The sequence below is a fragment of the Mustela erminea genome, chromosome 10, assembly GCF_009829155.1.
Source record: "Mustela erminea isolate mMusErm1 chromosome 10, mMusErm1.Pri, whole genome shotgun sequence".
Lineage (NCBI taxonomy): Eukaryota > Metazoa > Chordata > Mammalia > Carnivora > Mustelidae > Mustela > Mustela erminea.
In genome coordinates, this window is record NC_045623.1 from 11,368,305 (window position 1) to 11,388,754 (window position 20,450).

At 37.0% G+C, this 20,450-nt stretch overlaps 1 protein-coding gene across 1 annotated transcript in view; it reads right to left on the bottom strand.

Annotated features, from left to right (window-relative positions):
- The window catches only part of SYCP1 (synaptonemal complex protein 1), a 137,636-nt gene that overhangs the window by 76,050 nt on the left and 41,136 nt on the right, over positions 1-20,450 (bottom strand). The window contains exons 13-15 of the mRNA XM_032301571.1: positions 2,810-2,904; positions 2,123-2,307; positions 829-896 (exon numbers count right to left, since the gene is read on the bottom strand). Coding sequence (XP_032157462.1) covers positions 829-896; positions 2,123-2,307; positions 2,810-2,904 — 348 coding nt within the window. The remainder of the gene's footprint in view (positions 1-828; positions 897-2,122; positions 2,308-2,809; positions 2,905-20,450) is intronic.

The window sequence follows — 20,450 nt, forward strand, 5'->3', positions numbered from 1 at the left end:
CTAATTCATGAGTTATTTTAATTTATAAAGGTAATTCTTTTTGGGGTACCTAGGTGGCTCAGCCAGTTAAGCATCTAACTCTTGAGCTCAGCTCAGGTTATGATCTCAAGGTCATGGAATTAAGGCCCATGTCAGGCTCCATGTTCAGGGGCAGTCTGCTGAAGATTACCTACCTCTCCCTTTGCCTCCCACCCCCTCTTTTGCACATGCTCACTCACTCCCTCTCTCTAAAAATAAAATATAATAAATCTTCTAAAAATGATTTTCACCAAAATTAGAAAATAAAAAAAGAAAAATGTTTTTCTATCTTTATAATTCTCCACATCCGTACATATCTATAAATATAAAACATAGGAGTTATTAGGATTAGCTAATTAAAGTGTCATAAATTCACAAAATAACTACAGAGCTTCTCTTTTGGCCATGAAATCTGTTAAATATTAACAATACCGTATGACAAAATGGGATAGCATTTTCCTATAAATAGTTCATAATCCAACATGACAAATCAATAAAATTTCAAAATTCAATTAAAATAGAAGACATTTTCCACTAAGAATTATTAAGGCCTCTAAATCCTAAAATAAGAAATACAGACTACAAATATCTTTTAGCCTCCTTACACTAATAGGTATCTATGAACTGCATAATGGAACTTAAGTCTTTCTTAAGGTTTAAATTCTCTGTCTTTGAAAACTCAAATTAAAAATTACAAAATAATCATTACTGATAGATGACAGAGGAGAAACTATATTTTATTCTGAAATAGTTAATGTTTTTATAATTGGCTAATATTATCATGTACACATGTTATTCTCTAAATCTTACCCAGTTCACTGGATTTCTTCTGAAGCTCCACAGTAAGTATTCTCAATTGATCATCACTTTTTTCCAATCTTGTAAAATATATTAGTTTACAATGTAAAACATTCTTTTAATCAGAATTCATCTAGTAACTAAAATTTGTGCAGTTTAAAAATATATCTTGCATATTCACTCATTCAATTATGAAACTTTTTTTTGAGTACCTACCATGCCATATAGCATAACATTCAAAATTAGGTATTACTAATACACAACTGTATATTAATTACATCTGCACAAAAGTCTTAAAGCTTTGGTGACAATTTATCACTTAGCTATTGATGATAATCAAATGAATGTGTCTTAGAACTTTGAAAGAGATTGAATATGTAACTACTATTACATCAAATTCTGCCTTAGGAACAATATAAATGTGAGAATTGTGCAATTCACTTAATTCCTCTGGCTTTCTGCTTCCTTATCTATAAAACTAAGGTAATTGGAACAGATGATATTTAAGATCACTTACAGTTTCAAAATTTAAAAGTTGTTTGGATAAAGCAACCAAGAATATATAAGATGAGCTGAGCTTTTTAGAAGATCTAGCTTTTCTTCCTCCACCATACATAAGCAGTAAAGAAAAAATACTGGTCATGACTTCACAGAAAAGCTTCTTCCTCTCTTTCATCCTACCAGACTTAAATGACCCTAGTGCTAATGGGACTTAGGCCTCACTTAGGCCTCTTAACACAGCTTTATAAATACAAATATAAAAAAGTGATTACAGAAAACAAACTCAGTAAAACAAACTCACACCCTATGAAGTTATTTCTACGAAGCTAATAATAATCCACAGTTTAATTAAATATGTCCTATCACTGCATCAGCACTTAATGAGCTTGCCTACTTGAGTCTGTGACAAAGTATGCATGGAAACTATCCTAGAGAATACATGCTGTCTCTTCCCAGAATACCTGCTTACCTAATACAAACTTTTAAAATGTATTCCCACTTTTTACATTAAAAAAAAAAAAGACATGGGGGTTGCCTGGAGGGCTCAATGGGTTAGCATTTGCCTTTAGCTCAGGTCACAGGATGGAGCCCCACTTCAGGCACTCTGCTCTGCAGGGAGTCTGCTTCTCCCTCTCCCTCTGCCCCTTTCCCAACTCATGCTCTCTCTATCTCAAATAAATATATAAAATCTTTTTTAAAAGAGAGAGACTTGGTTACAGATGCTATAGCAAGTCAGTTGACAATGAAAATAAATGAATATTGCAAATAAGTTGTTTTTATTCAGCTAAATAAAAAAAATTTTTACCTTTGCTGTTCTGTTGTCAATAATTCTTTCAAGTTGCAGATAGAAGTTTTAAGTTCAGTAACCACAAATGAATGACCAGCTTTAGCTTTATTAAATTCTTCCATTTGAGCTTCTTTTTCAGCAGTGAGCTGATATATTTTTTTTGTTGCTACCTGTAAATCTTCCTCTAAAGCCTTTTGAGTACTCTAAATAAAACAAAAGTACAAAATAGATGCTATAATCCAAGGGCCTTCAGGAAAAAAAAAAAAACTGAAGTCATCTGCTTCTATGATTTTCTGCCTCTCCCTCCCTCCTTATTCAATTAACTCCCTCCACTACCCCACACTGGCCAATCTGAAATGCCCATTCAATACTCCTATTTCAATACACCATTCTTCCAAAGCCAATCTATAGTCCCAACCTCCCAATGGAGTCTTCCTTGCCTGCAGTGTTCTTTTAATTTTTAGAACTACTATAGCAATTTTTGCCTGAATCACCATTGACATCTAGCACGATCTTGTATTTTAATTATACTTCTGATGTGTTTTTATTCAATGTTTTCAATTAAACTATAAGCAGATTGTAAGCTGGGATTTTATCTTCTCTATTTGAAGTTCTGGGTCCTTGTCCATAGCATTAGCATTCAATAAATATCTGTTGATTCATACTGTGAGGCTTGTCACACACTAATCGGTTTTTATATCATACCACACTTCTTTGCAAAGACATTTTAATATCTTCTAGTTCTGATGTCAAATGATCCTGCTTCTCATTTGATTCTTTTAAGTTTTCATTCTGTAATTCTAAAAAAGAGAGTTGTGTATTGGTAGTACTTAGTAAAAAATATATAACAAGAAAGCAAATTATTTGTTATAATTTTCTTCCTCCATGAGATACTCTAAAATGAAGTATAATTATGCAAATATAAGTGCACTGATATTGGTCATCATCTATTTTTATGATTTTTCAAGATTATTATATCCCAAGCACTCAATGGTGAATATATGAGGATTTTTGGTCCTACATTTTTTAATAATAAACATTGGAAATAATCTAAATATTCAACAGGAGATAAAATTAAATTATGATGGTACATAAACATAATGGTATACCATGTAGCCACTAGTAATGATGACAGACTTTATTAATCACTAATTTGGATGTATATTCACAAAACATTACATAATAAAAAGGGCATGTTTAAGTAGTATCTATATAAATAGTGCATATGAAAGGAAACAATACACACAAAAATATTATAAGTAATTTATCTCCTACCGGTGAAATTATTCCATTATTTTATTTTCATCATTGCCCATCTTGAGTTTCAGATTTTTCTAAAATATTACACTCAGGGGCGCCTGGGTGGTACAGTTGGTTAGGCATCCGACTCTTGATTTCGGCTCAGGTTTGTGAGATGAAGCCCGGCACAGCTCCATGCTCAGCATAGAGTCTGCTTGAGATTCTTTCTTCTTCTCTGCCTCTCCTGCTCATTTTTTCTCTCTCTCTATCCCTCTTTCTCTCAAACAAATAAATCTTTTTTAAAAAAATAATTTATAGTTTGGCTATTGTGGACATTGCTGCTATAAACATTCGGCTGCACTGGGGAGGGTATGTGCTTTGGTGAGTGCTGTGAAGTGTGTAAACCTGGTGATTCACAGACCTGTACCCCTGGGGATAAAAACATATGTTTATAAAAAATAAAAAATTTTAAAAAAAAAATTTAAAAAAATAATTTAAATAAAATATTATATTCATATGCTGAAATATTATTTTAAAAAGCTTTTGAAGCTATAGCTAGTGTTTATTAAATACTAAGTGTTAGGTACTAGTCTATGTGCTTTATCTGTATATGTGCATTCACTTTTAAACATCATAAAAACAGCAGGACAAAAAAAGAAGTTCATGTTCTCTTCCCTGGGTTCAAATTATTCTATGTCCTCTTACTAGCTACCTAACCGTGGGTATGATACCTAACGAGTCTGTCTCCACTTTTCTCAACTGAAAAAAGAGAATAATGATAATTATTCATATCTTGAAAGGTTGCTATTAGGATTAAACAAAATAATGCAACCTAAAATGTTTAACAACAGTGTTTAGTATATAGTCAATAATTGTTATAGATTATTGTGACAATGGTAATGATGGTGTATACTAGAAACTGGACCTTAAAATTCATGGTATTTACAATGTAACTGGGCAAGCAGACAAATAATCAATGATATGTGCAGATGGGCACTCACTCAGAAATTCTGGAAATTAATATAGAGAGGGGGTACCCAAGCCAGAAGACAGAGGTAAGGGGAAACTGACATAGAGAAGGTAAGTTCAAGGAAGGCTTCCACACAGTGTCAGCACAGTTCAAACATTTTGAAAGCCAGTAAGATTTAACAAGAGTAAGTGGGAGCTGGGAGAGAAAAAGTATCACAGGTGAAAGAGCATGTACAAAGACAAAATTATGGAGACAAGATGACGCTTTCTGGGGTCTAAAGGAAATTTATTTCAATAGCATGAAATTTAAAGTATGAGGGAGGAATCAAAGCAGACATGATTGGAAAGATAATAAAGACAAGATCATAACAGGATTTACAGGACTTGTTCAAAGGCATATGGCTCCTAAGTCATAAAGACCATAAAAAATTATGAAGGATGTTAAGCAACAAAATGATGTTTTAGGTTTATATTTTTAAAAGTTCCATTCTGGGGGCGCCTGGGTGGCTCAGTGTGTTAAAGCCTTTGCCTTCAGCTCAGGTCATGATCCTGGGGTCCTGGTATCAAGCCCCACATCAGGCTCTCTGCTCAGCAGGGAGCCTGCCTCCTCCTCTCTCTCTCTCTCTCTGCCTGCCTTTCTGCCTACTTGTGATCTCTATCTGTCAAATAAATAAATAAAATCTTAAAAAAAAAAATAAAAGTTCTATTCTGAAAATCTGTGTAGAACTCAAAGTGTTAGTGGTCCACCTCTGCCGTCAAATGCTCTACCACTGAGCTATAGCCCCGGTGGTCCACCTCTGAAAACAAAATGGGAAAAGGAGATCTGGAGGGAAGAAAATGATAATCAAATCTGTGATGTCCACTATGTCCACTATGATACAGTTCTTATAGTCTGGTAATCAATGTCTCCTCTGAGAAATCGTAATTACAAACTAGACCATAGGCATGAACTAGAGCTGAATGTATGCTGTTTCAGTGTTTTAAAAAGCTCCAAACCAAAACTTAATTTGAAGTGCCCCTACATTTACCCAGGATCCCAGAGCTGCTAATGTAAATTTTCTCTGTAAAAATGTACTTCCAATCCAAGTCTTAAAGAATTTCCACAGATGAAGTTACATGACCTCACAATCACAAGAGGAAAGAAAGCATCACGAGCAGAATCAGGAGAATAACTGAAAGGCAGACTTGGATCTGCAAAGATTTCAGATATTACAATTACTGGCTATGGATTTAAAAACTGTATTATATCATTCTTTAAAAACTAAAAAATGAAGATATCCATAAACTAAATAAAACTCCTAGAAATGACATATATAAAACTAAAACTGAAAACTTCATTGGTGTAATGGGTAATGTACGTCATTCAAACATTCCTCTAAAAGGAATAAAAATCCAGGATCAAATATTAAGAATATTAACATCATTAAGCTCCTGACAGAATAAGAATTTCTTATTCTGTCAGGCCAAAAGGGAAAGGGAAAATGTAAATGGGGAGAAGATAAGTACAGAATCAGCTTTTGCCCTGAGGGCATTTGCAGATCCTGGCAAAGCTAAACTTTTGATTTGAAACAGTAAAAAGTTAAGAAAAATAAACATGAAAACCCAAAGACTATGTAAGACAGAGGGCCAAAGAATTAAACCTTTGTACAATAAACTGAAACACTCTATATGTAAGGGGGAAGCAAAAACAAACCAATCCTCAAGCATATATGCAACCTAGGTTCACATGATCTGAGGGGTCCAAGGAGCCCCAGGCCTTGAAACTGATTTAAGATTGTATCAGATACGTAGAGGCACCATGCACATGGGAAAAGTAAATGGGAATCCTTCCAGGAGGAAGATATGTTATGCATGTACTAGGCAGGTTTTAAATTATTTCTACAAATAATTTTTTCAAAAAAAAATATTAAGCATGGAGTCAAAGACAACAAGGCACCCAATAAAACAGGGCACTCTGACTAAAAACTATAGGACACAAAAAAGACAGAATGAGGCTCACAGACATTTAAGATAAAGATGATCAAAAACAAACTGTAACTTTAAAAATAATTTTAGGGGCGCCTGGGTGGCTCAGTGGGTTAAGCCGCTGTCTTCGGCTCAGGTCATGATCTCAGGGTCCTGGGATCGAGTCCCGCATCAGGCTCTCTGCTCAGCAGGGAGCCTGCTTCCCTTCCTCTCTCTCTGCCTGCCTCTCTGCCTACTTGTGATCTCTCTCTGTCAAATAAATAAATAAAATCTTTAAAAATAAATAAATAAATAAATAAATAAATAAAAATAATTTTAAAAACTACATAAAGTAGAATAGCAGATTTGAAACACAAGAATAACATCTTAATATAAACATCTTAGTTACTAAAAATAAAATGTAAAGGATGATAGTGGGTGAGAAACAAATGAAAAGAGAATTAGTGAACAACAAAACAGGTTAAAAGAAATCATCCAAGGTAAAGCATAGAGGGGCACCTGGGGGGCTCAGTCATTAAGCATCTGCCTCCAGCTCAGTTCATGATCCCAGTGTCCTGGGATTGAGTTCCACACTGGGCTCCCTGCTCAGTGGAGAGCCTGCTTCCCCCTCTCCCACCCCCCCCTGCTTATGTTCCCTCTCTCACTGCCTCTCTCTCGCTCTCTGTCGAAAAAAAAATTTTTTTTAATTAAATTAAAAAATAAAAACACAAAGCATAGAAAGGCAAAACTCTGAAAACATGGAAAATAGATTAAAGGCCACAGAAGACAGTTAGAAAATTAACATTTTTTACTCAAATTTCCAGAAAGAGAGAAAACAGAGAATAGGGCAAATACGTTTGAAGAAAAGCAATAATAAAGGAGACTAATTTGCAGAATTAAACTGCAAAATAAAACCCATGTTATATCATACTGAAAATGCTAAAAATCAAAGAAAAAAATCTAAAAAGGCACATAAGGGGGAAAAGACACCTTATCTTCATAGATTCAAAGTTACAGAAGAAGACAAGCAACTATTCTTAAAATCAAAAAAAAAAAAAAGAATGCAGGACGATCCCCTCAGTGTGCTAAAAGAAATTCCTAGAAATAACAATGTGCAACCAAGAAATATGTGTTATGCAAAAGTAGTCTTTGCAGATGAGAATAAACAAATGTTCAAACAAATAAAATGGAATACAAATTATTATAAGAATATCCACAGTAAAGGACATTATTCAAAACATGCCTTTTTAAGGCAGAAATAATATGATCCAAGTGAAAGATCTGACACATAAGAATTTAAGAGCATGGAGGACATGGGGACTTAGAGTGGAGAAGGGAGTTGGGGGAAATTGGAAGGGGAGGTGAACCATGAGAGACTATGGACTCTGAAAAACAATCTGAGGGTTTTGAAGGGACGGGGGGTGGGAGGTTGGGGTACCTGGTGGTGGGTATTATAGAGGGCACGGATTGCATGGAGCACGGGGTGTGGTGCAAAAATAATGAATACTGTTATGCTGGAAATAAAAAAAAAAAAAAAGAAAAAAAGAAAAAAAAAAAGAATTTAAGAGCAAAGAAAAACATATAGGTAAAACCAAATAAATACAGTCTACATAAAACAATAATAATGTCTCATTATAGAATTTAAACATACAACAAAAATAGAAGGGGCTAGAACCAAATGGAGTTAATGTTCTAAATTCCTTGAACAACCCAGAAAGAAGGTAAATACATTAACTTTACATTTAAAAATAATACATGTTGTAATTTCTCCAGTAACCAGCAAATAAAAAAATGGGAACAGATCCATAACTTTCAAAGTAGTCTAGGGGAAAACCTAGAACAATAACAAATAATGAAACTAGGGTTTCCACTTCCAGGAAGATGGAGTAGATACATTTTTCGTATTCCTTCCAAAACCCTTAACTTTATATGTAAAATAAACATGAGAGACTTTGAATGATGTACAAAATAAAGTAGACCAGTCACAAACCTCTAGATCTGAGAAACAACATAATAGTAAGACCCTGGGACAAAGTGGGTGTCATCTGGATGGTTTTTTTTTTTTTTTTGGTTTGGAATTTTGTTTTGCTTTGTGTTTGTTTGCCTTATATATCATAGTCTTAAAGCTGAAGAAGCCTAGAAACACCAATTGGCCCACATGAAAAAGCTCTGAAAAGTCTGCTCTCTTTAGCAAAAGGACGAGAGAGGGACACCCTAATAAGACTCAATACCAGACTGGGGTGCCTGGGTGGCTCAGTGGGTTAAGCCTCTGCCTTCGGCTCAGGTCATGATCCCAGGGTCCTGGGACCAAGCCCCGCATCGGGCTCTCTGCTCAGCAGGGAGCCTGCTTCCCCCTCTCTCTGCCTGCCTCTCTGCCTACTTGCGATCTATCTCTCTCTCTCTGTCAAATTAAAAAAAAAAAAAAATAGACTCAATACCAGACAAGCATGACAGAAAAAAACTGTGACCTCCACCCCACCTTTGGCCCCAGTAAAGGCCAAAAGGTGAGCCTAGACCTCCAACGTTAGTAAGGCTATGGTTAGGCACTAAAATACTCCCATTAAAGTGGTTCCAGATAAGATCTGTGGTGGTAGAAATTATATGGGGAACCTGGATGTCTACTGCCATCCAGTAATAAAAAAGCTTCTCCCACTCCCTGCTAAGGTGGTATCACAGGAGGCCCAGTAAAGAGCAACAAATTCCACCAAACCCACGAGGTAATGAGGCCATTACCACATGGTGTCACTGGGACCACAGAGGGAACCAGTACTCCCAAAACAAATAGTGCTAACAAGAACACCACCACCATTCAGGTGTCAACAAAGGCAAATTAAGAAACCTGGCTTTGACCTCCACTTAGCAAGAACAAGGCAGCAACCACACTTCCTGAGACAAAAAAGTGTAAAAGGAAGCTAGCTGATCTAGAATCTCATTAAATTTTACAAAACTATCCAGATTTCAATAACAATACCTTGTCATAAGAACCAGAACAATCTCAAACTGAATAAAAAGACCATCAATAGATGCCCACACCAAGAGAGAGAAATTATCTGACAAAGACCTTAAAGCAGCCATCACAGAAATGCTTCAATGAAAAACTGTAAACACACTTGAAACAAAAGAAAAATCAGAAGGCCTCAGCAACGAAATAGAAAGTCTAATTCAAGATATAAAGGAGAACCAAATGGAAATTTTAGAATTGAAAAAATAATAATAATCAAAATGAGAACCTCAGCATCTGGGCTCAGTGACAAAAGAGAGGGACCAGAGGAAAGAATAACTGAACTAAAAGATAGAAAAACAGAAATTAGCCAAGTGAACAACAGAGACAAAACAAATTGAAAAGTTAACAGATTTATGGTTTCTAGTTTCACATTTAAGGAGCTGGGAAGTGCCACTCACCTTAAGAACAAGTAAAAAGCTGAACAAACTTCAAAATCAACAACTCTTCTTAGATCCACAAAAGAAGCAAGATCACAGGGCAAACCACCACCCTCAAAATTGGAGACACTGACAGGAGAATACAGAGAAACAGAACTTACCTTGGAAAAATACTATAAGCTGACAACTCCTTGGGAACCAGTGCTACAGTAGACAAAACCAAACTCTAATAGATAAATTGCTGGAGTTAAAATCACCACAGGGACACAGTTATAGCAGGGACCTCCATTTTTATGAGTTTTACCACTACAGGCTTAACCAGTTCTCATAATAAACACTGTAGAAAATCCCCTCATGATTTCAGCAGGGTAATAGAAGGAATTATTTTGAAATACAGCAGAGCACTATATTCTTAAGATCTGCCCTCAGGAGAAACGATTTTACAAGAACCAAAACTACTGGGGTTTTATCAGAGTCTAACTGACCTGGAGGAACTCCAGGAATGTCTAGTCTCCATCTAAAAGAAGAGAATACTCACTCCAGAGTACTCAAGCCATCCTGTCCCACCAAAGGAGGGTGGAGACGCAGGCAAATAACTAAGAAATAATTGCAAAATTCGTGGGTCTGAGGCAAAGACTCACTAAGAGACTGAGACCTAATCAAAGGACTAGAGAACATTCCCTCTCCTTCAATGCATTACTAAAGGTTTATTTAGAGCCTTTCATTTTACCCACTACATCATGTCCAGCTATCAAAAAATTACAAAGACAAACAAAAGAGCAAAAACACAGTTTGAAGAAACAGAGCAAGAATCAAAACTACAGGGACATCTGGGTGGCTCAGTCAGTTGGGCGTCTGCCTCTAGCTCAGGTCATTATCCTGGGGTCTTGGGATCAAGCCCAGATCAGACTCCCTGCTCGATGGGGGGCCCGCTTCTCCCTCTCCCTCTGCTCCACTGCCAGCTTGTGCTTGCTCTCTCTCACAAATAAATAAAAAATATTTTTTTCAAATATTTTATTTGACAGAGATCACAAGTAGGCAGAGAGGCAGGCAGAGAGAGAGAGGAGGAAGCAGGCTCTCCGCTGAGCAGAGAGCCTGATGCAGGGCTCGATCCCAGAACCCTGGGATCACGACCTGAGCCGAAGGCAGAGGCTTAAACCACTGAGCCACCCAGGTGCCCCAAAAATATTTTTAAAAAAGAATCAAAACTACACATGACAGGTATATTGGAAATATTAGACATGGAATTTAAAACAATGGTGATTAATATGCTCCGGGCTCTAATGGATAAAGAAGATGGCAGTGCAATAGGAGGACTCTCATCTGGGCTCATCTCATGCCACAAACACGACTAGATAACTATCACATCATCCTAAATACTGCAGAAATTGACCAAAAGAGTGACAGAACAAACTTCACTACTAAAAGGAGAGAAGAGGCCACATCGAAGAAGGTAGGAAGTTTGGAAATGTGGTTTAGTGGAAAAAAGGATTATAGGAGCTGAGGAGGGGAAGGAGGCTGAAGAAGCAGCAGAATGAATTAATGACACAAGAAAAAAAAAATGGAAAATAATTCAGCTGAACAAAAGACAAAAAGAAGAATTACACAGCCCAAGAACAGGAGCACCTGGGTGGCGCAGTTGGTTAAACAACTGACTCTTGGTTTCAGTGCAGGTCATGATCTCATAGTCATGGGAGCAGAGCCCCACATCAGGCTCTGCACTCAGCAGGGAGTCTGCTTGAGATCCCCCCTTCCCATCCCCTGCTCTCCCCTCACTTATGCTCTAAGATAAAATCTTTTTTAAAAGATAAAAAAATTAAAAAACAAGACTTATCAATATGCTCCCTACAAGAAACTAACTTCAGACCTGAAGACACATACAGACTAAAAGTAAAAGGATGGAAGAATGTGCCATGCAAATGGAAGTGTCAGGGGTCAGGGGAGGCCTGGGTACCAATACATATATCAGCCAAAATAGACTTCAAAACAAAGACTATGGCAAAAAACAAAAAACAAAGAAGGACACTTGTGATGAGCACTGGGTATTGTATGTAAGTGATGAGTTACTAAATTCTACACCTGAAACTATTATTACGCTTTATGTTTACTAACTTAAATTTAAATAAAAATTTGGAGAATTCAAAACAAAAGGACAATACATAATAAAGGGATCAATCTAACATGATGATATAACAACTGAAAGTACCTACCCACCCAACAGAGAAGAACCTAAATACAAAAAAACAAATATTAACAGACATAAAGATAGAGATTGATAGTAATATAATATTAAGGGCTTTAACACTCCACTTAACATCAGTGGGGAGATCATCCAGACAGAAAAAAAATCAATGAGGAAACAGTGGTTTTGAATGAATATTCAAATGAATAGGTCAGATGTACCTAAAAGACATACACAGAATATTCCACCCAAAAACAGCAGAGTTCACATTTTTTTCAAGTGCACCTGGAACATTCTCCAGGACAGATCATACGGTAGGCCACAAAACAATTTTTAATAAATTTGAGAAGAGCAAAATCATATCAATCATCTTTTCTGATCACAATGCTATGAAACTAGCAATCAATTACAAGGAAAAACATCTGGAAAGAACACAAAAACAGTGAAACTAAACTACATGTTACCAAACAACAAATTGATTAATAAAGAAATCAAAGGAGTAAAAGTATTAAAAAAAATAAAGAAATCAAGAGCGAATTGAAAAAATACTTGAAGACAAATAAAAATGAAAACAACAGTCCAGGAAGTTGAGGGAAAATGCTGGAAGAGTAGGGGACCCTTGTTTCATCTAGTCCCTTGAGTTCAGCTGCATATCGATCAACTCATTCTGAACACCTATGAATTCAATCTAAGATCTAAGAAAAGAATCACTGCAATTTTACAAATAAAAAAGCAACCACTTTTTGCAAGGTAAGAGGTGCGGATAAGTGAATTTGAAGGGATATATTGGAAGATAAACCATGGGGATTAGAAGTCTTCATAATCTGACTACCAAAAAGTAATACAGCAGCTGGGCACAAAATCAGAACTTTCAGAATTCTGCTCCAGTAAGGGACATCCCTGTCTAAGTGTTCAGGTGCCAAAGCAGGGCAGAATCCCAGGTGGGACAGTGTGGTCTCAGGATCCACGGGGTCACAAAAAGAACAGAGATGACTGAGTGTAGTGAGTTCCCAAGCACTGGAGCAGAGAAGCCAGCTACAATCAGGGAGTCCAGGAGTGGGCCTCACCTCCATGCTGCCATAAACCACAAACCCCAGCACAATTGGGCAACTACTCTCCAAGCAGGGAGACCCAACAAGTGGCAGAACCACGGGAAGAATCTCCTCCTTCCCCCAGAAAGGAGCCATGTGGGTGCACATTGCAGGAGTCTGCAGAGTTTGGCCCCACACAAGAATGACTGACTGCTTTTCCCTGAGGGTGCACCTGAAGAGTTGGGGGGGGTCATAATTTTTCAGCTCTGGAGCTGGAAATCAGGACACCACCATTTTTACTTTCATCCTCTAAAGTGGCATGGGAAGCCTTCAGGGAACAAAACCACATATAGCAACCTGAAGCAGCTTACCCTGAGCTCAACTCCCTGTCAAGGTCAGTGCAACTCCTCCTAGGCAGACACACCTGAGAATCAGTGCAACAGACCCCTTCCCCAGAAACCAGCAGGAATATCAGGCTAATACCAAGTTTACAGATCACACAGAACTGAAAAACTTCAGCATAAGGTGAAAATAGTATAGCATTCAAGGTTTTTTCTCTTGATTCTTTAGTCTTTCAGTTTAGAATTATTTTTTCTTTTTTCCTTTCAACTAGTTTACTGTATGAACTTTTTAAAGTCTTTTTTAAATTTTAATTTTTACATTTATAAGTATATTCATTTTTGGCTTCTTTCACTGTATTCAATTTTATTTTTGTGTACTTATGTATGTATGTATGTATATATATATATATATATATATATATATATATATATATATACACACATAGAAACACACACACATAGAAGGTTTTCTTTCTTTACAGTTTTGGGATCTAGTGTCTTCTAACAGACCAAAATGCACCTGTAAGGATGCTGAGGAAAAGAGACAAAAACAATGACTGGATCATGAGGGAAGGCTTCTAGAAATCAGTGATACCATAAAGCAAAATGGTATTAGAATAATTGGAGTCCCAGAGGAAGAGGAAAGAGAAAGAGGGACAGAAGATACATGTAAGCAAATCATAGCTGAGAACTTCCCTAATGCAGAGAAGGAAACACACATTCAAGTCCAGGAGGCACAGAGAATCCCCATCAAAATCAATAAAAACAGATCAACACACAGAGTTATAATAGTGAAGCTTGCAAATTTCAGAACTTGAGAGAAAATCCTGAAACCAGCTAGAGACAGGAGGCCCTTAACCAGAGGTCCAACATTACACTGACAGGAGACCTAGTCACAGAGACCTGGTAAGCTGGAAAGGACTGGCATGATATATTCAAGGTACTAAATGAGAAAAACGTGTAGCCAAGAATGCTTTATCCAGCAAGACTGTCATTCAGAATGGAAGGAGAGAAAAAAGAGCTTCCAGGACAAACAAAAACTAAAAGAATTTGTGATCACTAAACCAGCCCCATGAGAATATATTTTTTTAAGATTTTATTTATTTATTTGACAGACAGAGATCACAGGTAGGCAGAGAAGCAGGCAGAGAGAGAGGAGAAAGCAGGCTCCCCGCTGAGCAGAGAGCCCAATGCGGGGCTCGATCCCAGGACCCTGAGATCATGACCTGAGCCGAAGGCAGAGGCTTTAACCCACTGAGCCACCCAGGCACCCCAGCCCTATAAGCATATTAAACAGAATTCTGTAAGCAAAGAGAGAGCCCAAAAGTAACATAGACCAGAAAGGAACAGAAATCATGAGAGACTCTGGACTCCAGGAAACAAACTGAGGATTACAGAAGGCGGTGGGAATGGGGTATGGGATAGCCAGGCCATGGGTATTAATTAAGGAGGGGATGTGTTGTGATGAGCACTGGGTATTATACACAACTAATAAATTCATTCTCACAATTCTTGTTCTTTTATTTTTTTTTAAATACTAACCAGCAGTTTAACTAGATGTTTAATACAACATATTCCAAAATAACTTTATAAGTTGAAATTTTTCATACTTACACCTTTATTTTTTTTTTAATTTGTTTTTAAGATTTTATTTTTTCATTTGACAGAGATCACAAGTAGGCAGAGAGACAGACAGACAGACAGAGAGGGAGAAGCAGGCTCCCTGCCAACTAGAGAGCCCGATGTGGGGCTCGATCCCAGGACCTCAGGATCATGATCTGAGCCGAAGGCAGAGGCTTGACCCACTGAGCCATCCAGGGGCCCCTACCTTTGTTTATTTTTTTTAATAGATAGATAGATAGATAGATAGATGATTCAAGTTAGTCCTTTTTTCCCATTCGATACTATATATATGTGTGTGTGTGTGTGTGTATATATATATATATATATATATATATATATGAACTTAGAACTGATATATATATATATATATCAGTTCTAATTTCTCTGTACCTCTAAAAAGTTGAGTCCTTTAACAAAGATAACAAGATACACCCAGGAAGACTGGAAATAATCTTCCTCACCCACATCGAGGGTTTTTAACCACCTTCCTGTCTTATTCTTTGTCAGTGTTTCTGTGTGTTTTTGTTTTTGTACTTTATAAATCTTATTCTTTTTGGCTGGGTTTTTCTTTTATCTCTCTCTCTCTCTTTTTCTCTTTTTTCTATTTTCTTTCTTTTTGATGGTGACATCCGATTCCTCCAAAAATATCCACGGTGCAGCTTGCCTGTATCATGGTTGATATTTTCAGCTATACATCCTTTCAACCACCTCTCACCAAAATGACTAGGAGAAGGAACACCCAACAGAGGAAAAATTCAGAGACTGTGACCTCTGCCACAGAACTATTGGATATGGACATAACAATATGTTGGAAATTGAATTCAGTGTAACAATTATCCAGACAGTGGCTAGGTTGGAGAAGACCATTAGTGGCAACATAGAATCTCTAAAGGCAGAAGTGAGAGTTGATCTGGCAGAACTTAAAAATGCTATCAATGAGATCCAATCTAATCTAAATACTCTTAACAACTAGAGTAAATGAAGTAGAAGATTGAATTAGTGATCTAGAAGACAAACAGATAGAAAAGAAGGATCAGGAGGAGGCCTGGAACAAATAGTTGACAAGCCATGAAAACAGAATTAGGGGTATAATTGATGCCATGAAACATTCCAGTGTCAGAATTATAGAGAATCCCTAAGGGGGTGGAGAGAGAGAGAGAGAATGAATGAACTAGAAAATATAGGTGAACAAATCTGGATGAAAATTTACCTAATCTGGGGAATGGAACAAGTGTTAGTGTCCTAGAGGCAGAGGACATCCCCCAAGATCAATGAGGGTAGAAAAACCTCCAGGCATGTGATTATGAAATTCATGAATTATAAATTCAGAGGAGATGTCTTAAGGGCAACTAGGGGGAAGAGATTCCTTTGTGTACAGGGTGAGGACCACCAGAATAAAGTCAGACTTGTCCACAGAAACCCAGCAAGCCAGAAAGGGCTAGCACGACATATTCAGGGCACTAAATGAGAAGAACTCATAGCCAAGAACACTTAATCCATAAAGGCTGACATTCAGAATGGATGGAGAGATAAACAGCTTCCAAGATCGGCAAAGTTTAAAAGATTATGTGACCACCAAACTGGCACTACAAAGGGGGGTGTATAAAAGCAGAAAGAACCCAAGAGTGACATAAACAGAAATTTACAGAGACAATCTACAGAAACAAGGACTTCACAGGCAACATGATGATAATAAAAACTTATCTTTCAAAAATCATTCTCAACATGAATGGCCTAAATGCTCCCATAAAATGGCACAGGATTGCAGACTGGATAAAACAACAGGACCCACCCATATGTTGTCTACAAGAGACACATTTTGAACCTAAAGATACATCCAGACTGAAAGTGAAGGGATGGAGAACCATATTTTGTGCCAACAGACCTCAAAAGAAAGCTAGCGTAGTGATTCTCATATCAGATAAATTAAATTTTAAGCTAAGACTATAGTCAAAGATACAGAAGGATACTACATCATTCATAAAAGGTTTATCCACCAAGAAGATCTAACAATTTTAAATATTTATGCCCTCAACATGGGAGCATAAGCCAACTGTTAATCAAAATAAAAAATCATATTGGTAAGAATACATTAGTTGTAGGGGATCTTAACACGCCACTCTCAGCAACGGACAGATCACCTAAGCAGAAAATCAACAACGAAACAAGAGCTTTGAATGTAACTTTGGACCAGATGGACCCTATAGATATATACAGAACAGTCCATCCTAAAATAACACAATATTCATTTTTCTTGAGCACACATGAAACTTTCTCCAGAATAGCCTACATACTGGGTCACAAATTGGGTCCAAACCAATACCAAAAGATTGAGATTTTTTTCCCTGCATATTCTCAGACCATAATGTTTTGAAACTGGAACTCAATCACAAGAAAAAGTTTGGACAGAATTCAAACACTTGGAAGACAAAGATCATCCTGCTCAAAAATGTTTGGATCAACCAGGAAATCGAAGAACTTAAGCAATTCATGGAAACCAATGAGAATCAAGACACATCAGTCCCAAACCTATGGGATACAACAAAGGCAGATCTAAGGGGGAAATACATACCCATCCAAGCCTCACTCAAAAAAGCTGAAAAACCCTGAATACACAAACTCTCTTTACACCTTAAAGAACTGGAGAATTAACAACAAATTAAACCAACCCCACACACAAGAAGGGAAATAATTAAGATCAGAGAAGAGATCAAGGAATTAGAAAAGAGATCCAATAAAACACATCAACAAAACTGATTCTTTGAAAGAATTAATAAGATCAATAAATCACTGGCCAAACTAATCCAAAAGAAAAGAGAAAGGACTCAAATTAATAAAATTATGAATGAAAGGGAAGAGGTCACAACTAATACCAAGGAAATAGAAACAATCATTAGAAATTATTATCAACAGTTATATGCCATTAAGCTAAACAACCTAGAAGGACTGGATGCATTCCTAGAAATATAAACTTCCAAGACTGAAACAGGAAGAAACTGACAAACTGAACAAACTGAACAGACCAATATCTAGTAACAACATTGAAGCATTGAACCTCCCCAAAACCAAGGCTCCAGGACATGATGGATTCCCTGAGGACTTCCACCGAACATTTAAAGAAGATAATACCTATTCTCCTGAAGTTGTTTCAAACAGTAGAAACATAAGGAAAACTTCCAGACTTTTTCTATGAAGCCAGCATTACCTTGATCCCCAAACAAGGCAAAGACCCCACCAAAAAAGAGAATTTCAGACCAATATCCGAGATGAATATGGATGCCAAGACTCTCAACAAAATCCTAGCTAATTGGATCCAATAGTACATTAAAAAGATTATCTACCATGACCAGGTGGGATTTATCCCTGGGACACATGGGTGGTTAAACATTCACAAATCAATCAATGGGATGTAACAAATCAGTAAGAGAAGAGAAAAGAACCACACGGTCCTCTCAATTGATGCAGAAAAAACATCTGACAAAATACAAAATCCTTTCCTGATTAAAACTCTTCAAAGTATAGGGATAGAGGGAACATTCCTCAACTTCATAAAATCCATCTATGAAAAACCCACAAAGAACATCATTCTCAATGGGGAAAAGCTGAGAGTCTTCCCATTGAGATCAGGAATACAACAAGATTGCCTACTCTCACTGTTGTTCAACATAGTAGTAGAAGTCCTAGCAACAGCAATCAGACAACAAATAGAAATAAAAGGTATTCAAATTAGCAAAGAAGTCAAACTCTCTCTCTCTTTGCAGATGACATGATACTTTATATGGAAAACCCAAAAGACTCCATCCCTGAATTACTAGAGCTCATACAACAATTCAGTAATGTGGCAGGATACAAAACAATGCACAGAAATTAATAGCTTTTTTACACACTAACAATGAAACTATAGAAAGGGAAATTAGAAAATCAATTCCATTTACTATAGCACCAAAAACCATAAGATACCTTGGAATAACCTAACCAAAGAGGTGAAGAATCTATACTCGAGGACCTACAGAACACTCATGGAAAAACTTGAAGACACAAAAAGATGGGAAAACATTCCATGTTCATGGATCAGAAGAATAAAAATGGTTAAAATGTCTCTACTGCCCAGAGCAATCTATACTTTCAAATGCCATCCCAATCAAAATGCTACCAGCATTTTTCAAAGTGCTAGTACAGACAATCCTTAGATTTGTATGGAACCACAAAAGTATCTGAATCACTAAGGAAATGCTGAAAAAGAAAAACAAAGCTGAGGACTCACACTGCCTGATTTCAAGCTATATTACAAAGCTGTGATCACCAAGACAGCATAGTACTGGCACAAAAACAGATGCATTGACAAATGGGACAGGATAGAGAGCCAAGATATGGACCCGCAACTCTATGGTCAAATAATCTTCAAAAAAGCAGGAAAAAAATAGCCAGTGGAAAAAAGTCTTTTCAATAAATGGTGCTGGGTAAGTTGGACAGCTATGTATAGAAGAATGAAACTTGACCATTCTCTTACACCATATGCAAAGATAAACTCAAAATGGATTAGGAGACTTCAATGTGAGACAGGAATCCATCAAAATCCTAGAGGGGAACATAGGCAATAAACTCTTCAACATCGGCCACAGCAACTTCTTTAAAGACATGTCTCCAAAGGCAAAGGAAACAAGAGCAAAAATGAACTTTTAGGACTTCATCAAGATCAAAAGCTTCTACACAGCAAAGGAAACAGTCAAGAAAACAAAGAGGCAACCCACGGAATGGGAGATGATATTTGCAAATGACACTACAGACAAAGGGTTCATATCCAAGATCTATAAAGAACTCCTCAAACTCAACATACACAAAACAGATAATCACATCAAAAAATGGGCAGAAGACATGAATAAAGACTTCTCCAGTGAAGACAAACAAATGGCTAGCAGACACATGAAAAAATATTCATCATCATTAGTCGAGAGATTCAAATCAAAATCACATTGAGATACGACCTTACACCAGACAGAAAGGCAAAAATTGACAAGACAGGGAACAACAAATGTTGGAGAGGTTGTGGAGAAAGGGGAACCCTTCCACACTGTTGGTAGGAATGCAAGTTGGTGCATCCACTTTGGAAAATAGTGTGGAGATTCCTCAAAAAATTAAAAATAGAGCTACCCTATGACCCTGCGATTGCACTACAGGGTATTTACTCCAAAGATACAGATGTAGTGAAAAGAAGGGCCATAGGTACCCCAATGGTCATAGCAGCAATGTCCACAATAGTCAAACTGTGGAAAATCCAAGACTTTAACAGATGAATGGATAAATAAGATGTGGTCCATACATACAATAAAATATTACTCAATCATCAGAAAGGATGAATACCCAACTTTTGTATCAACATGGACAGGACTGGAGGAAATTATGCTGAGTGAAATAAGAGAAAGTCAACTATCATACGGTTTCACTTACTTGGGGAACAAAAGAAATAACATGGCGGACATTAGGAGAAGGAAAGGAAAAGTAAATTGGGGGAAATCAGAGGGGGAGACGAACCATGAGAGACTATGAGAAATAAACTGAGGATTTCTGTGGGGGATGGGTGAGTCTGGTGGTGGGTATTAAGGAGGGCACATATTGCACAGAGCACTGGGTGTTGT